The sequence below is a fragment of the Phodopus roborovskii genome, unplaced genomic scaffold (genome assembly GCF_943737965.1).
Source record: "Phodopus roborovskii unplaced genomic scaffold, PHOROB, whole genome shotgun sequence".
NCBI lineage: Eukaryota > Metazoa > Chordata > Mammalia > Rodentia > Cricetidae > Phodopus > Phodopus roborovskii.
Window position 1 is genome coordinate 4,279,121 of NW_026126585.1, and position 18,346 is coordinate 4,297,466.

At 47.0% G+C, this 18,346-nt stretch overlaps 1 protein-coding gene across 1 annotated transcript; it reads right to left on the reverse strand.

Moving 5' to 3' along the window:
- Positions 1-1,594: 1,594 nt before the first annotated feature.
- Positions 1,595-7,167, reverse strand: Tsn (translin). Its single transcript, XM_051203991.1, has 6 exons — positions 6,887-7,167; positions 5,638-5,731; positions 4,821-4,917; positions 3,682-3,797; positions 3,133-3,212; positions 1,595-2,025 (listed from the first exon to the last, which is right to left on the reverse strand). Exons 1-6 carry the CDS (start codon positions 6,950-6,952, stop codon positions 1,792-1,794), a joined length of 687 nt encoding a protein of 228 aa, XP_051059948.1. The 5' UTR covers positions 6,953-7,167; the 3' UTR covers positions 1,595-1,791.
- Positions 7,168-18,346: the final 11,179 nt, after the last annotated feature.

An 18,346-nucleotide genomic window follows, 5' to 3' on the forward strand; every position in this document is an offset into this window, starting at 1 on the left:
CCCAGGCCAGCCTGGACTATTAGCAAAGCTTTGTCTCCAAGGGCAAACTAACGAACAATAGCCTAGTAACTTGGTCTAACGCTGCAAAAAGAACCGTGGAGAAAGCTGGTCTACATGTCCAACAATACGCAGCAATCACGTCCCATCCCCTCTGATAGGAAATTACGAGTCGCCATCACCCCACCCCACTGCAGAGGGGCTGAACCCAGGGCTTCACGGTGCTAGGAACACAGGCACTGAAACATTCCCCTGGCCTTTTTGGTTGTTTTCCTGCCACAAGGTCTCACTCAATTAATCAGGCAAGCCTTGAGGCCGTGAACTTGCCATCCTCCTGCCTCAGCCTGTGGATCTGGGAGGACAGGTCTGCACCTTCGGGTCCCACTTCCCAGTCAGTCTTTTAGCCACAGCCTGACAAAAGCGAGTCTCAAATATCCCACTGCACAAACATGAAGCCCGAACTAACTAACATCAAGCGAGAAAGGGTGACATTTCTAAAAGCTCCTTATTACAATGAAGACACCAGCAGCTTCCTCGCAGAGGGGGAAAAGAAAAAAGCTGGGGCGTTTTTTGTTAGATTTTTGGGGCGTTTTTTGTTCTCGTTTTTTTTTTTTTTTTTTAAGTCCCAGGAATGGACCCGGGCAAGTGCTCTACCACTGAGCGACATCACCAGCCGTGACTTCAAACAAAACTGCAGAACTGCCCCAAGAATGGCCACAGACGCATTCTTACACTATCTGAAAAGAAGCAATCAGAAGAGCACCCAAAGGTTGCGTCACTACCCTGAACTGTGCATCTAAAATGTACTGATCGCATCGAAACCCCAAAGTTCTTATTCCAAAAAAAAATACTAGCAACCACGTGAATTTTTTTTTTTTTTAAAGTCAAGTTTTACTTTCTTCCACGGCAAACAGCACTGTTTTCTGTTAAGAACACACTCCTCGGGTACAGCTAATGAATGAATGCATGAGGATGGCTTTCTACTCCCAGACCAGGGCTGGCTGGCTGCTGGGAAAAGGTCTCATGGTTCACAAACACAGCACACATGGGTGTTAGCTCACGACAGGAGTGGCGACTCTAACTGCTAAGGCAGGCAGGACAGAAGGGGACCTCAGAAAACAAGGTGCTCTAACCAGACAGCGGCATCACTTAACAGAAGATCCTTCTAAACTGGCCTTGCTGAGTTGGACTCTACAGTCTCATATGCAGTACTCTGATGGCAGTGAAAGAATTGAGGCCTCTAATTTCCTCGGCCAATAAAAAAAAAAAAAAAAAAAAAAAAAAAAAAAAACCTAATTTACAAGGCTTAAAATAAGAAGGGGAAAATAAGGTCCCCTCACTTGCCAACCATCCTCGCACTGTACTCAAGCTAGGACTAGCAATGGAGGACTAACTTGGACCTAGCAAACATCATGGGGTCACTTCTGGAAGAATCACGAACAAGACAGGAAACTCGTCTAGCAGTACATCAACAGTCAGGTAATCAAGAAAAGAACGTTCACCAAGAGACCAACACTTACACTTTTGACAAAATGGTAATACAACAAACTACACGGCAAGTTCACTGAAACTTCAACAAGGGAAATCCTATCAGTGGAAAGGGTTTTTTTTTTTTTTTTTTTTTTTTTTTAAGATCCAAAAAGTATCTCAATTCTGCTACTCACACCACACAGCTGGTTGCGAAAATAAAGCGCAGCGTTTAGCAGCTGGCGTGCTAACTAAAGGAGAGGCACTGTGCCAGCCCTCCCTGGCAAACGCCTTGTCGGCAAGGCCAGCCACAGGGAGGAGAAGCTCCTATTTTTCACCACAAGCCGCTGCTGTCTCCTTATTGAAGCCTCGGATGGAAAGATCATAGACCACCTCCTCCACTTTCTTCACGTCGTACTTCAAGCCATCGTAGCGCTTCCTCAGGGAGTCGTTTTTCAGATTGAGAAGGCGGAACCCTGAATCCAGCTCATTGATGAAAGTAGAGATGTGAAGGGGCCGAGAGTAGTCTCCAGCAGTCACACTATTGACAGACAGCCTGGACTGCACACGGAGGAGAGATCAGGAGCGTTACTAAGTGGCCTCTCCCTCGGCACCTCCCCCCAATCACAGCTAGAACCTTAAATCTAGACACCCACACCCAACCGTATTCGGGTACTCATCAGCACATTACAACAGAAGGTCCTCTGCAACAATCCCCACCAGAGCTCAGACAATGTCTGCTACAAGCGCTAGGTATAATTAGCATCTTCTAAAATCTCTCTAATGCCATTAGCTGGCTATTGTGGAATACAGTTATGTTAAATCAAGCAAATTTCAACTTCACAGCTCATCAGCTACTGTACAGAACAGGAAAAAAATGTCACAGCAATCAATGACTCTGTTATCATTGTAAAACTAGGCCAAATGAGCACACGTCTATATACAGCCCACTACTGAGGGCCATCTGTCACCTAGAATCAGTGACACAAGACAGGCGGGTTAAGAAGCCAAAACTAAGTCACTTCAATATTGTCTTGAAGCACAGGTAGGATTTCAAGACTCCAACTCAAGAGCCTCTTCCCCATGAAGTCCTTTCCTATCTCACAGCCTTCTCAGTACATTCCCATCATGCACAGTAGTCAAGACACTTCACCCTGGCCACTAACGGTGACCAGTGCTCAGAGATTCAAACTTCCTGATGAGTTAGTTAGTTGCCTCCCACAAGTCTGAGATGGAGGTGCAACTTTCCAATGGGCTTCAGTGTCCCCTCTCCCCATTTCCATATTGAGATTGTTCAAATCCTCACTGCTTTCCACAAACACCAAGAGATGGCAGATCCGGCCCCAGGTTAGCAGCCACAGAACGGCTGCTTTCTTTTGGTCCATTTTTGCAGTGCTTGCGCGGATGGAACCTAGGCATGCTACACGTGAGGCAGGGGAGTGACCCTACAGCCACATCCCAGCCCCGAGTCCTTAGGATGCTAAACGGAACTAAAAGTTGTTCCGTGATTTCCATGCACGCTTCATTCATGTCACACGCATGCAACATTCACAAATGTGCACCTGCACACATACAACGCGCGCACACGCGCGTGCACGCACGCACACACACACACACACACACACACACACACACACACACAACACTACCCCCAAACACACTCCTTACCAGCTCACTAGCAAGAATTAAAACTCCTGAGAGGTAATCTTCCACATCCAGATGAAATCCTTTCTCCCGATCTGGTTCAACTAAGAAAACACATCAAAATAAAAGACAGTCACGACTGAGGGCAATTTCAGCTGGAAAATATAACACACACACACACAGTCAAATGAACAGATGAAAAATCTTCCCTAGCTTCTTAGGGTGTCCCCACCTTTGCCAACCCTACAGATGCTATTACACACTGCTCATGCTGGCCGCCTAGCCTGGTGACCCCAGTTCATACTGGGAGCTGCCTGACATGCCAGAAGGCAACCAACACCCAAACTGTCCTCTGACCTCCACACGAATGCCTCATGTTCTGTGCACACGAGCACAAATAATTCAATGCAGTTAGGCTTTTGCTTTTTTTTTTTTTTTTAAGTAGACAGTACCCAAGGAAGAACACCCAGGGTTGTTGCTCTGACCCACTTAAAAACACAGATAGGAATAGTTCCCCACACACCAAACCTAAGCTAATGTTCATGACTCCACGGATCACACGGAGGCACTTACTGCCAAGAATCTCTGTAACCGCCTCCCGAGTCACCAGGGTCTCTGTTTCCAAATACACTACGAAGGCCGCCAGGAAGACAAGGCGCTGGAGCACAAACCGCCAGTGCTCGTGAAACCTGCAAAGGCACAGCAGGCGCCAGGGTTAGGGCTGGCTGCCACAAGGACGCGCCCAACGCGGCTCATCCAGCACACTGGAAATGGGGCTCTCCTACAACAATCGACGCGCAACCCCAATATATACAACAGACAGAAGCAGTCAGGCCTCGGTGGCTCTCCTACAACAATCGAATTGCAACCCCAATATATACAACAGACAGAAGTAGTCAGGCCTCGGTGGCTCTCCTACAACAATCGAATTGCAACCCCAATATATACAACAGACAGAAGCAGTCAGGCCTCGGTGGTGCACACCTTTAATCCCAGCACTTGGGAGACAGAGGTGGGTGGATCTCTGAGTTCGAAGCCAGTCTACAAAGCAAGTTCCAGGGCAGGTTCCAAAGCCACAGAGAAACCCTTTCTCCAAAAACAAAAAACAAAATAACAACAATAAAAAAAAAAAAAAAGGACAGAAACATCTCAAAACTCAAATACATTAAATGGATTTGGCATAAATTTGCCAAGTTCAGATTTGCAGTATTTACTTGTAAGTTTAATCAATCCAATTTTTTAATATAAAAATTAAAAATTGAAGACGGCTCAGGTAGTAGACTATTTGTCTGGTATACACAAAGCCCTGGGTTCTGCTCCACACACACCGCATAAAGTGGGCATGGTTGCACACATACGTAATCCCAGCATTCAAGAGGTAAAGGCAGGAGGGGGAGATGTTCAAGGCCATCATCCTTTAGTATACACCAAGGCTGAGGCCAGCCTGGGCTACAAGGAAAGAAAGAGGAGGGGAAGAGGAGAAATACTGCAATCAAATTACAATCTCAAAAAAATAATTGTTTTTTAAAGTAATGGTTTCCTTAAAAATTATTTGGAAGCAAACAGAAGGAAATATGAGAAGAAGGTGACTCTGTGTTGTTCCTTCTACAAAGACTTTTACCCACTCCCACGGAATACATCAGCACCTATTTTTCCCTTGCCTTTCTTCCAAAAGCCTAATGTTGTAAACTAGAGCTGGTTTTCTTACAAACCTGTAATACTGTTCCGCGGGGAACTTGGTCTTCAGAGATGTGAGGTGTGTCTTCACAGTACCAAAATGTTCTCGAGCTTTCAAGCACCGCTTTGGAACTGATCAGAAAAGAATCAAATTTAACAATGAAACACTTACCAAGTTACAACTACAGTTCTTGCTTAATAATCTATGTAGTTTCCCTGGACATTAACCAACTTAAAGGCAGAGACTATTATCCCTCAGCTGCCCAACTGTTTCTATCTACACTGTGATCAGAAAGAGCTCTTACTGACTACTGTCAGACTGGTAAACCCCACATCACCACATAAATGACTTGCCTTGGAGACTCCATGAGAGAATCACTCTCTCTTAGCTGTGCTGCCAGCCTCTTACTGTAAGGGCTTCCGTGTCTAACTATAAGCCTATGAATTTTACATTTTATATTTGTCACCTCATATCTACAAATGTATACTATCAGGTATTCCATCATTACAAGCATACATGCGCACACACACACACACACACACACACACACACACACACACACACACACACACACCTGTTCACCAAATAAAAGTTCTTAGATATGCAAGGTTCTTTTGGTTTTTGGTTTTGGGCAAATGGTTAATTGAAAAGCAATCAACATACCAAGAATACTGCAAATCCATAAAATGATCAAGCTGCTATTCTCTAATTTTTACTACTAAAAAGAAAGCATATTGGACATTTTACACAATAAGATGACACAGATACACTAGATATAGCTTCCTAAAGGAAATTAACTTAGAGACTGACAGACTGGACAGAAACCTTCAAAAGCAAAGCAAAGCACTTACTGTCCTGAAACCCAGGGCCCTGGTGAACCCCTTGAAGCAGGGTCAAAATCTCTCGAGCAGTTTGTTCTAAACTCTGTACAACTTTTCGGATTTCCTAGAGAATTACAAAAACCAGATAAGGTCAGTGTGATCATTATCAGTCATACAAACATGCTACCAAACCTCATATTATTCAGTCACAACCCTCTGAAGCCACACTCTTCCACTGATTTACTCTTGTCACAACTCAAGGAGTCACTAAAAAGCCTTAGATTCCTAAGGTAGCCATAAAAGAAAAACAGCCATCTCCCCAAGTACCCATCTGAGACACTATAAAAATTAATAGTTGGCAATGTGAATGCTGTCTACAGAAAAAAGTTTAAATACAAATTCTGAGTGGTTTTCATTAATTCAATTTACAAACACTCACTGAGCACTTTCAGTGATGGGCCTTATTCAGCCATTCAAGACGCAAACATCCCTTCTGGCAACTTAATAAGTAGGATAGCACTTTTTAATTTTTCATGAATTTAAAAGCTAGCAGAAAGCAATCCTTTATGTTAGAAGGTCAAGATGAGAGCTGTAAACTGTGCTCAGGCAGCGCCTGTCTGTGTAATACCAACACTAAAGACGCCAAAGGCTAAAGATTCAAGTTCGAGGCCACGCAGGGCTCCATATCAAGGTCCTGTCTCCAGTACAAAAGAGCGAAAACGGGAGATAAATTCCAGCAAAAGCAGACAGTACATTCAAGAGCCCTCAAACAGGATAACATCTGAAGCACTGGAGAAATGAAAAGGTAAATCTGAACACACGCACACAGGAAACAAGTGTAAAATGAGATCGGGGACAGAGACCTTATGAGCCACAGCAGAATCTAGACTTTTTAAATTCTATGTGGAATGAGAAGGTATGGGAGTTTTTTTGTTTGTTTGTTTGTTTGTTTGTTTTATTTTGTTTAAAGGAAAGATAGCAAGTACTTTTTAAAGAAAATCAGCAGCCAGTACTTTTCAAGAAAGGTGTACTGGATGATCGCCCCGGGCGTTAACGGAGCCTGGGAAGGGAATCCTGAAATAGTGGATTTCAAAGTGGCAGGAAGGCAAAGTGATATTCGAAGGGGCGGGTGATGCTGAGGAGCAAGAAGAGAAATCGAATCGGGAACCGAGAGGCGGCCTAACCTGAACCCATCGGCCCGAAAACAAGACAGCGAGCAGGGCGGGACCGAGCAGCCCAGCCCGGCAGGGAAGAGGAAAAAAAGGATGGGGAGGCTCGCCTCTCGGATGTCCTGCTCCGCAGCCAAAAAGCCCTGCAGCTCCACGAAGATCTCGCTCACAGACATGGCGCCGGCCGCCCAACAATCAGCCAGCGCCCGAGCACAGACAAGCAGCGAACTCGCTCTCTCGCTCGCAACGCCCGTCGCTGCCGCCGCCGCCGCCGCCGCGTCCGCCGGCTCTGCGCCACCGCTGGCGCCGGGGTCTTCCCACGCCCGCGGCGCACCGGAGCCCGGGCTGCCCGCCGCGATGCCTGAGGCGCCGCGCCCAGAGCCCCGTGCCAGGCGCGCGTGCGGACGCCGGGCAGCAGCACTCAGGGCGGGCCCCGGCGCCGGCGCCGCCCGCAGATAGGCATCGCCGCAAACAGCCCGACGCGAGGGGCTTCGGGAGGCACGTGGCCCTAGGCCCGCTGATAGGCAGCTCCAGCCGAGGAGGCGGGGCCGAGGGCGGGGACAAGCCTAGGCTTGCAGATAGGCAGATAGGGAAACCGCCGGGAGGGAGGGAGGGAGGGAGGGAGGGGGCCTTCGCGGCACGTGGCTCGAAGGAGGCGGGGCCAGCGAGTGGTGCTGCTGGCTTATGCATGCTATTTGCATACTTCAAGGGAGGAAAAAAAAAATACTGAGCAACAAAGGGCATGCACAGAGTGTGCAAGAATGTCAAAAGAAGTAGTCTAATAAATAAAAATGATAAAAGGGCAGAGTACGGTGAGTCACGCCTTTAATCCCAGCAGAGGCAGGAGGATGTCTTTGGGTTGAAGGCCAGCCTGGTCTAGAAGGCGAGTTTCAGGGCAGCTAAGGCTGTTACACAGAGAAAACCGATAATGATACTATACAATTTCCAATAGATATTAATAAATAAAAATGTTATCTTCAAAGATGTTTGCTAATGTAATCTTCGAGTGATAAAAAACACTTCATCTGGGAAAGTGCTTGGGGCTTTGAAATCCTTGCCTGCCCCACCACTAACCAATCATTCCAGTGAGTATCTTGAAAAATCTGGTCTTGAGCAATCTCGAAGCACCCAGAATTCACCTTGAAGCTTTTCCACCTAGTCAGAGAGTCCACTTATTGTCTGAACGAGCTTGGGTCGAGTCTGTTGAGTTGTCTCTCTGAAAGGGCATCTTCAGGAGTGGAGTGGAGTGGATGGCTCTTAGTCATTGGAAGATGGCTTAGCAGTTGAGTTTGTCAATAGCCTGACCGTCCAATGGAAAGGAAGAAACAACTCCCACAAGTGGTCGTCTGGCCACTTCAAACACACACACACACACACACACACACACACACACACACACACCAAATAAATAAATGTTTACTCTTTGGAGAGCACTCTGAAATTCTCCCCGAAACCCAGCAAATCTATTTTAACCTCAAAAGAGCCAATCTTCTTTGAAGGGGCAGGAATTAGCCAAGACACCAGAGCCCTCTTGTGCAGGAACTGTTTTTGATCATGTGATGGTCCCAGTTACCTCCTATCTTAGATGGGAAGGAATATTCCAAGTGCCATTTAACCTCAACATTTACCTTTCTTTGGAGTCCGTGGCTGGGGTTTAGACCCCTTGCTGCAGCAAAGGAGAGGAGCTGGTTCTTTTGATCAGAAAGTTTCTCTATCCCAACAATCAGCCTCTTGTTTTCTTTGGGTTTTTTGTTTTGTTTGTTTGTTTTGTTTTGTTTTTTGTCTTGTTTTGATAACATAGATAGGTGTTAGGCCTCAAAGAAACCCAGGGCAAGTCTCACTCATAGCTACTCCAAGTATTTCTCTCCCTGCCCCCAACCCTAAAACCCTCCCTCTCCCCCCTCCAGTTTTCTTCATTTTGGCTTTGTACTCCCTTGGTCCTCTGGCTCCCTTTTGACCTCTGGACCCACTTGCCCTCCTTCCCTTCCTCCCCCCTCCTCTCTCCTCTTCTCCCCACCTCTCATGGTCTTCCAGATGCTTGTGGCTAGTCCCTTCCTTGTATGTACAATAAACCCTTCTAAAGCATACCTTGGAGCAGTCTTATGTTCATTTGTCATTATCGGGGTCTTATTCAGGGTGCTGAACTCATTATGTAGCTAAGGCTAGCCATGCACCTTCTGACCTTCCCGGGATGACAAGCATGGACCACCATGGCCAGCTTTAAGTCATCACTTGACCAAACTCCCATGCCTGCTATTTTGTTCAAATACCACCGTCTGAGAAAGTTCCCAAGATATCCAAGTTCAGGGGTGTGGTAGACATGAGGACAATGGCTCCAGCAGCAACATCTGGGAAGAGTGGCTTGTGGATGGAAGGATAACTCTCTCTTGAGTCCTGTAGTCCAACACGTAGAAATATCTGGCCTCCTAGTGGACCACACCAAGTGACTATAGCTGGCATACAAGCCCAGGCGCTAGAGAATGCAGGCAAAGGATGGGACCTATGACCTATGACCTCCCTGCAGGTAGCAAAACCAGCAACATGGCTGTGTGTGACTTGAGATAGCTTTCTTTTCCCCTTGAGGGCATGGTTTCCCTGTCAAGTCACAAATTACTAACCCTTATCTCGAAAAGATAAAGCTAGACCTCTGAAAGGTGCCCTGGGGAGAGTCTCATACCTGTAATCTCAGTTCCTGGTCTACCCGGTGCGAAAGGAGGATCCTTGAGCTAGGAGTGTAAGACCAGCGTGGGAGCACTGGGTGGCATTGCAAGACCCCCATCTCAGAGGTGGGTGTTAGCAGAGTAGCGTTTGTAAGACCCCTATGGAGGGAGTGCAGAAAAGGTAGAAGGGCCAGGTGTGGTAATGTACAGCCGTGTGACCAGTACTTTTGACAGCCAAGCCATGAGGATTGGAGATTTAAGGACTCGCTAAGCTAATGGTGATACAGGTCAAAAAAAAGAAAAAGGTGAGGGTCCCAAAGTGTATGCCAAACAGAACTTTTGTCTTTATGACTGACTATTCTAGATACCTCAGAAATGCAACTTTAGGGGCTAGGGATGCGGTTCAGTTGAGTGAGTGCTTATCTGGTGTTAGGTCCCAAGGGCCTCCAAAATAGTAGTGCTGATGACAAAGTCCAAAACAGAAGGAATGCTGTTGGGTAAATGGAAGCCTGAGGGTGAGTTTCTATTTACCAGGAACCTCCCTTAACCCATCCTGAAGGTCCTCTACCTCAGGCAAAGGCATCTAGTTGCTGAAGAACCTGAACAGCCTAGGTTCCAACATCACATAAACTGCATGCGGTGACAAACACCTGTACCCCCAGCCCTCGGGAGGTGAGGCAGGTCAATCAGTAGTTCAAGTTCATTCTCAGCTGCATAGTGAGCTTCGGGAGAAGTGCAACTCAGAAAATCTTTGTTTTTCCGTGTCTGGCTTTGTCTTCTTAGTTCGGGTTTCTGCTGCTATGATGAAACACCATGACCAAGACAACTTGGGGAAGAAAGGGTTTATTTTAGTTTACGCTTCCAGGTGAAGGAAGTCAGGGCAGGAAATCAAACAGGGCTGAAACCTGGAGGCAGGAGCTGATGCAGAGGCCACGGAGCAGAGCTGCTTACTGGTTTGCTCATCATGGTTTGCTCACCCTGCTTTGTTATAGAACCCAGGACCACCAGCCCAGGGATGGCGCCGTGGCTTTAATGCCCACGTGGGAAGGGCCTTCCCCCATCAATCACAAATTCAGAAAATATTCTACAGGTGTGCCTACAGCCTGTTCTTATGGGAGCATTTTTGAGGCTCCCTCCTCTCAAATTAGTTTAGTTTGTGTCAAGCTGATAAAAATTTCCAAGATAGGCTTATGTCACATTACAATGGCCTCAATGTGCATCTGTGCCATAGCATGTGCCCAAATTTAAAATCCTTTCTATGAACTCAAACTTTACCAATTGTCTGTTGAGCAGAATTCATATTATCCACCTTTTGACTTTTTTCTTTTCTTTTCTTTTTTAAGGAGAACTAATATATTGGGCCTGCTTAAGGAGCATGGGGGGAGGGGCAACTAACAGGAGAGAGATATGGCACCTTTGCCTGGAAAACAGATTACTCATAGCTCCAGGGGTAGAGCCCAACCCGCTTCTGATGACCTCCCACACTGTAGCATCACCTGAGACCATGAGGCAGTTAGGGCAGAATGACAAGGAAATGCCTGGAAAATACAGGAGGGAGCAGCCTACATCTGTCTCTCCTCCCTCCCTGATTCTAGGCCAGAAAATCAACAGTCAGTGCACTCATGTGGGTGTTACTTGCAGGTCCTTCCAGATGTTCTGATGCAGATGATGGCCACGGTTCTCTGAAGATAGTGCCATATGGGTTGGTCGCAGGCTCACACACACATATTTGAAACTATGCTGGCGCTCCCCACACAGCAGGTGTGTAGCCTACCTCTACAACCACACGAAGACTCTATCCAGGGCTCCCATGCCCAGGACCTGTCTATCGAAGCTACCAAAGCCCCAATCTTGACGCCACAGTCCCATGGGTTGGACTAGGAGAAACCATCCTGAGTGAGGTAACCCAGCCACAGAAAGACAAACATGGTATGTACTCACTCACTCATATATGGATGGTATTAGACATAGAGCAAAGGATTACCAGAATACAATCCACACCTCCCGAGAAGCTAGGAAACAAGGAGGACCCTAAGAGAGACATACATGGTCCCTCGGTTAAGGGGAAAGGGACAAGAGCCCCTGAAAACATTGGGGGGGGAAGGGGGAAGGAGGAAGGAGGAAGAGGAGGGGAGAAGAGGAAGGGGAGGAGGACATGAGGGATCAGGAAGATTGAGTGGGGAGATGAATAGAGGATGGCAAGAAAAGAGACGCATCAATAGATGGAGCCATGCTCATCACCTGGGCACATCTCTGCCTCTCTGCCCGCTACGCCCATGTGGACATCTCTCTTTTTAAAGATACCTACTCCTCTCCCTCCATTGGAATCTTTGGTTTTTCCAAAATCTCTCCCAGTCTTCTCCAGCCGCTTTCGCCTCTCCTCCTCCACTGGGTAAGCATGACCCCAGAGCTGTCTGCTTTTATTACTACAGACGCCACACCCGTGTGCCAGGATGCTATCATGCGGACAGACGCACCTCTTCTCTGTGAACCGGGACAATTCTCTCAGTCCACTTGGGGAGGCCCCAGATTGGGCTTACCCCCTTGCTCCCTCTCAGTATCCTCCTGGGCCTGTGACCCTTTCCTTCTTCCTCCCTGTCAGAGCCACCTGGAGGTTGCCTGCCTCCCTGTAGGAGCTGAAGTCCTGTAGCTTCGCTAAGCCCTTCTGGGCTTACGTTAGAACCCTCCCTTGGGCTGGGCTCCTATACTTAGCAACTGTTCCCTCTCAGCTCTCTGCCTGGTCCTGTGGCTTCTTTGCATCCCCCTGAGCCATTGCAGCGAAGTCTTTCCTCCCTCCCCCCTGAGCTGCCTGCTCTCTCTTCCTTAGGCCTCCTGGGCTTCCTCATTCCCTTCTGGGCCTTTTATGACTCTTCCTCTCTTCCTTCCCAGATTCAGATTTTATTACACCTTCACCATCTTGCTGCAAACGCTTGGCCTCATTACAGTCCAATCAATGGCCAAACATTGACACTCTCGTTTTTTTGTTTTTTGGTTTTTTTTTTCCTCTGCTTCTCTCACCACTGGTGGGGCAATAAGCCAATCAGACCGAATTAATAAATCCAGGTTTAATCTGAACAAAGCATTCCTCGGTGGCCCAGAAAACCAGGACCCCAAGGTGAATCCAGAGGTGGGGGGATTTTAATGCCCTCCAGGGGTGCTGATGGTTAGCTTTTTAGGGGCGGAGTCTGGAGTGAGGTGACTCCAGGGAAGGACCTGCCATTGGCACTCTGAGGGTGGGGTTTACAACAGGGCTACCAAACACACATTCTGTTCAAAAACATTTTTTTTTTCCCTTAGAACTGTTGTGCAAACTCTATCTCAAGATTTCTAAGTTCATTGGGGGTGTGGCTAAAAACAATCTGTAACAAAATTTAGCTAAAAACTTATAACAAAAGGCTTATAGTTTAAAATCGATATATGGGTAGTCTTAATTAGCTATGACATACTTGTTTCATGGGAACCTCCATAATGCCCCTACATGATCCAGAAAGTCCCATTCCTGTCTCTCTCTCTCCCACCCCTGCACTCAGAGATCCTCTGAATAAAGGAAAGGCAGAGGGGGGGGACAGTCTGCATTTTTGGTAGTTACTGCAGCTTCCTCCCCTGAAGTTGCCAGCTCCTAGTCCCCACCTAAAATGCTCAGCTTTGACTACACTTGAGCATAAACCCAGCCTGTGACAAACATATCACCACCCCTCACCTACAACCTATACAGTCTCCCTGCTTTAGTTCTGGAATGTTGCTTCTGCCTCCATCTCTGAGACTGGAGAACTCACTCTTCTGGGAGTTGCTTTGCTCAAATAAACTGTCATGTGTGTACATTTCGGCCTGATCTGGCTTACTGCATCGGCAGAGGCAAAGAGACATATTACGGGTGGGGACGGGGAACCTATTTTGCTAAGAATATATTTTAAATAGCAACCCCATATAACTTGCCTCCATCTTTGCTGATGACTTCATTAGGATGGAAGCAAACATGTGGCTGGCATGCTTTTAACTAAGGTTAAAGGTGAGTACATGCCATGTGACTTCACCACCATCTTGGTTAAGATGACCACATTGCATAAAGCAACAATTATAAAACTTCTTAGTCCTACTGAGCTTTCTGCCTATCGTCATATCTTCTGAAGGGCCCAGACCCTCACCCAGCCCCCTGCTTTGGCAGCCATGACAGGTTGCAGAAAAGACCCAGCAAGATGTAGGTCTCTGACTCGGCAACATGTACTGTGCCTCTGACCTTGCCCTAATCACTAGGAAGCAACTGCCAGATACCTTCCATGTGGCAAGGAACCAATCAGAAGTTAGCTGGCAGGCTCTGGATGCAGGGCGTAGGAACTGCCCTGGGAGGGCCTCCAGGTACAACATCATGATCCAAAGCCAACAGGAAGTGAACTATCTCACTGGACGTGGCTTGAGCATATATGAGACCTCAAAGCCCACCTCTACATTGACACATTTCCTCCAAAAAGGCCACACCTACTCGAACGAGGCCACACCTACTCGAACGAGGCCACACCTACTCGAACGAGGCCATGCCTCCTTATAGCTCCGCTCCCTGTAGGGACTTTTCAAACCACCACAGTTGTAAGCCGTGACATTCCCTGACAGGATTTAAGGAAGCTGCATCTCCCAGAAGTAACTCTCCTAGACAAAGGAAGCTCCCAGAGGCTTCTCTTTGTGTTACTGAATCTCACAAGTATTTGGCTTAAAATAATGTTCAGACCAAGTCAGTGAAACGATTCAACGGGTGAGAGCACTTTCCAGCAAGCCTGACCCTGAGTCCAGTTCCCAGAACCTACTACATAGTGGAGGAAAGTCCTTCGACCTACTCACACAAAGGTGGACACCCCTGCACTCACAGGCAGGCACATGCACACACAAAATCAACCATAAATAAATAAATAACAATGAGGAGGAGAAGACCGAAAGGTAGCTCTTTTACCACAGCAACTCTCACAAACTTCTCTTTCCACGTTTTTTCAGAAATTCCTATTGTGTTAAGGAAAGAAATCTCCTCAGGGACGGGGGGGGGGGGGGGGGGTAAAAAGGGGGCGGGAGGGAGGGGGAGGGGGAGGGCGAGAGAGATGGCTCTGTGCTAAAGAGCAACAATAGTTACTCCTGCAGAGAACCCTGGCTCAAGATCCCTAACTCCAGTTCCTGTGTTTTGGTGCCCTCTTCTGGCCTCTGCAGGCACTGCACATGAAGGGTACGCATTCGTAGACGCATACATGCAGGCAAAACCCTCATACACATAAAAAGTATGAAGATTATTTATAAATCAATCACACTTTATATTATTTTGGGTGTTTGGATATTGGTGTGTACATATGCAAGCCACAACATATGTATGGAGGTCAGAGGACACACATGATTGGGTTTTCTTCTCCAGTCATGGGAAACCCAGATACTATGTTAATAGGTGGTAAAAACAAAATTTTCTCTTTTTAAAAAAATATGTCTTTTACACTTATTTTATTTTATATGAATGGGTGTTTTGCTGCATGTACTTCTGTGTACCACATGTGTGTCTGGTACCCAAAGAGGTCAAAAGACAGTGTTATAACTTGAAGACAAAAAACACCGGACTTTTCAGATGCAGGACTCAGGGGGAGCTGGATCTGACCTGGAACCCTCTTCCCCAGGGACTAGCTCTCATAGTATCAGAAAGGACTATGCAAACTGCCAAGGGCAAAAAAGTGATCAATATTCCTCCCAGGCTGTACAGCCCACAAACCACAACAACACCCAGCCTGGCAGGGCAGCCGCCAGATTGCAACTGCAGCAGCTTTACAATGGGTAGACCACAGCTGTCTAATTCGATGTAAAGCCCTCTTAATTTGAGAATTCAAGCCTAATCCAACATAATTTTTAACCGTGGTCTAAATATTTACATCCACAGACAAATATAGCTCTCACCTATTTGTTTTCTTCTATGGCAAAATACTAAAACTAACTTGAGGAAGAAAGATTTTATTTCGTCTTACAGATCATACTCCACCAGTGAAGAAGTCAGGGCAGGAATTCAAGGCAGGAACCTTTTGTGAGACAAGGTCTATCTTCCCCTGGTTGCCTTGGAACTTGCTAACTAGACCAGGCTGGCCTCAAACTCACAAAGATCTGCCTGAGTCATACGATAAAGGTGTGCACCACTATGCCTGACCCCCCAGTTTACAGCCCAAGACTACTCTCCCAAAAATGGTGGCACCATCCATTGTGGGCTGTGCTTCCCCACAGGTAAATCAAGAAATGTCCCACCAACAGGTCCATCTGATGAGGGAAACATTTCCATTGAAGTGGCCTCTTGCCAAGTGACTCTAGTTTGTGTCAAATCGTCAAATACTGCGAGCACACTCTTGTCAAAGAAGCTGCTTTTTGCAGCAGATGGAAGTGATTACAGAGATCCACAGCTCGTCAACATGCAGAGAATAAGATGTTAAGAGAAGCTTTTCCTGCCAGCCTTGTCCCAGAGCCACCCCAGCCCCAAATAACACACAGAAACGCTGTATAGATATAAAGCTGTTAGCCTGTTACTAGCATTTCTTATTGGCTGGCTCTGTCTTAAATATTAAGTATTTCCACGTGGTCTTATCTTACCAGAGAGAGGGCCCGGACCTCTGCTCCTTTGGCCTTACATGTTGACTCTCCTCCTCCCTCCTCGGGAATCCTCCTTGTCTCCTAGTCCCGCCTATCTTGTTTTCCTATTGGCTAAAAGTGCTTTATTCATTAACCAATACCAGAAACACATTTACAGAATGACATCTCCCATCAATAAGGGACTGTGGAGGTGCCCTGTAGCAACTGATGTATTTACAACGAAACCCCAACACCTACCCCAGTGGGAATTGTAGAAGAGTGGCCAGAGGGTAAGAGCCAGAATATGAGGATGCCTGCCAAGAGACAGTATCTTCTAGACATGAAAGGGAAGCTGCGCCCATGGAATCTCAACAATACAGTTGCCTAAGCAAGACCTGTGGAATGACAACTGTACATAAATACAGTACTTGTGTTTGAAATCTCAACAAATAAAACGTTTAAATTAAAAGAAGCTGGGGCAGGCCCAGTGTTAGGAGATGTGTTCCCACCAGCCTGGTCCCAGAGCCGCTTCAGCCCCAAATAACACACAGAGACGCTGTATAGATATAAACCTGTTGGCCTGTTACTAGTGTTTCTTGTTGGCTAGTTCTGTCTTAAATATTAACCCATTTCTATCAATCTAAGTGTTTCCACGTGGTTTAATCTTACCAGAGAGAAGGTCCACACCTCTTCTCTCCAGTCCCTATGTCTCCTTACTACATCTCCCAGAATCCTCCATGTCTCCTAGTCCCGCCTATCTTGCCTTCCTATTGGCCAACAGTGCTTTATTCATTAACCAATAAGAGAAACCTATTTACAGAATGGCAACTCCCATCAGCCCAGCTCAGGCCAGGGTGGAAGGCGGCCAGAGGACATAAGGCAGGTACCACTAGCATGAGCGAGTATGAGGTGGAGAGAAAGGAGAGGGGTAGCGGAGCGATGTGTATACTATGAAGAGAGGTGGGACTGGAGATATTGATGCTGAGGAACAGCCTGATGTGAGAGGCCTGTGCTGTCCCCTGAGGTCAGGGTGATGCCTACAGCCATGCTGCTACCAAGAGCCATGTCTCTGTCCGTGGCCCTGTTAAAGCAGGGGTCTGTGTAGCTCATGTTACCACCAAAAGCCATGCAGACATCCGTGGTCTGGGTGGCCATCTGAGGACATGTTGATGATGGAGCATCATGGTGACCTGGCCCTGCTCCTTACTGCACACAGCAGAGCTGGCCCCAATGGTGTAATCATGGGAGAGCTGGGCGTTGACCGACTCAGCTACCACCCAGGCCCAGATCTAACAACTACCCCACCTATGAGCTGCTGGGGCGAATGAAGAGACCAGTGTTAAGAGCACTTGCTCCTCTTGCTGAAGACCCAGGTTCTCTTTAAACACCCACATATGGGGAGGTGGTGGCGCACGCCTTTAATCCCAGCACTCAGGAGGCAGAGGCAGGCAGGTCTCAGTGAGTTCGAGGCCAGCCTGGTCTACAAAGCAAGCTCCATGACAGCCAAGGCTGTTACACAGAGAAACCCTGTCTTGAAAAAGACAAAATAAAACAAAAATAAACATAAACACCCACACAGTGACTCACAACCATCTGCAACTCCAGTTCCAGAGACCCTACATCCTCTGGCCTCGTCAGGCACCAGGCATACATGGTGCCCACACATGCATGCAAGCAAAACATGTGTTCTTTTACTGAGATGCTTGTGATCCCAGCACTGAGGATGTGGAGACAGTCCAGCCAGCCTACCTTAACGGGTGGAGCTACGCCAGTTAGAGACCCTATGTATGAAAAGGAGTGGACTGTACTCCCAAGGATGACACTATAGGTTGTCCTCTGATGTCCACATGTCATTCATCTTTGAACATGCTCACCCACAGACATACAAACACACGTGCACATTCACACCCGTGAGAAACATGGACAAAGGGCTGGAAAAACATTTCTTTTTTAGATTTATTTAATTTTAACAAGGTTTGGTGGTGCATTTTTTTTTGCTTTTGTTTTTTGTTTGTTTATTTGTTTTGTTTGTTTGCTTTTGTTTTTCGAGACAGGGTTTCTCTGTATTGCTTTGGAGCCTGTCCTGGAACTAGCTCTGTAGACCAGACTGATCTCAAACTCACAGAGATCCACCTGCCTCTGCCTCCCGAGTGCTGGGATTAAAGGCCACCAATGCCTGGCTGGTGGTGCATGCTTTTAAGGGAGGAGATGGAGGCAGGCAGATCTCTGAGTGAGACCCTGTTTCAAAGCCAACAAGCAAGCAAACAAAAAGATTTAGTTATTTTTAAGTGTGTGTGTGTGTGTGTGTGTTATAAGTGTGTGGGTGTGTGCATATGA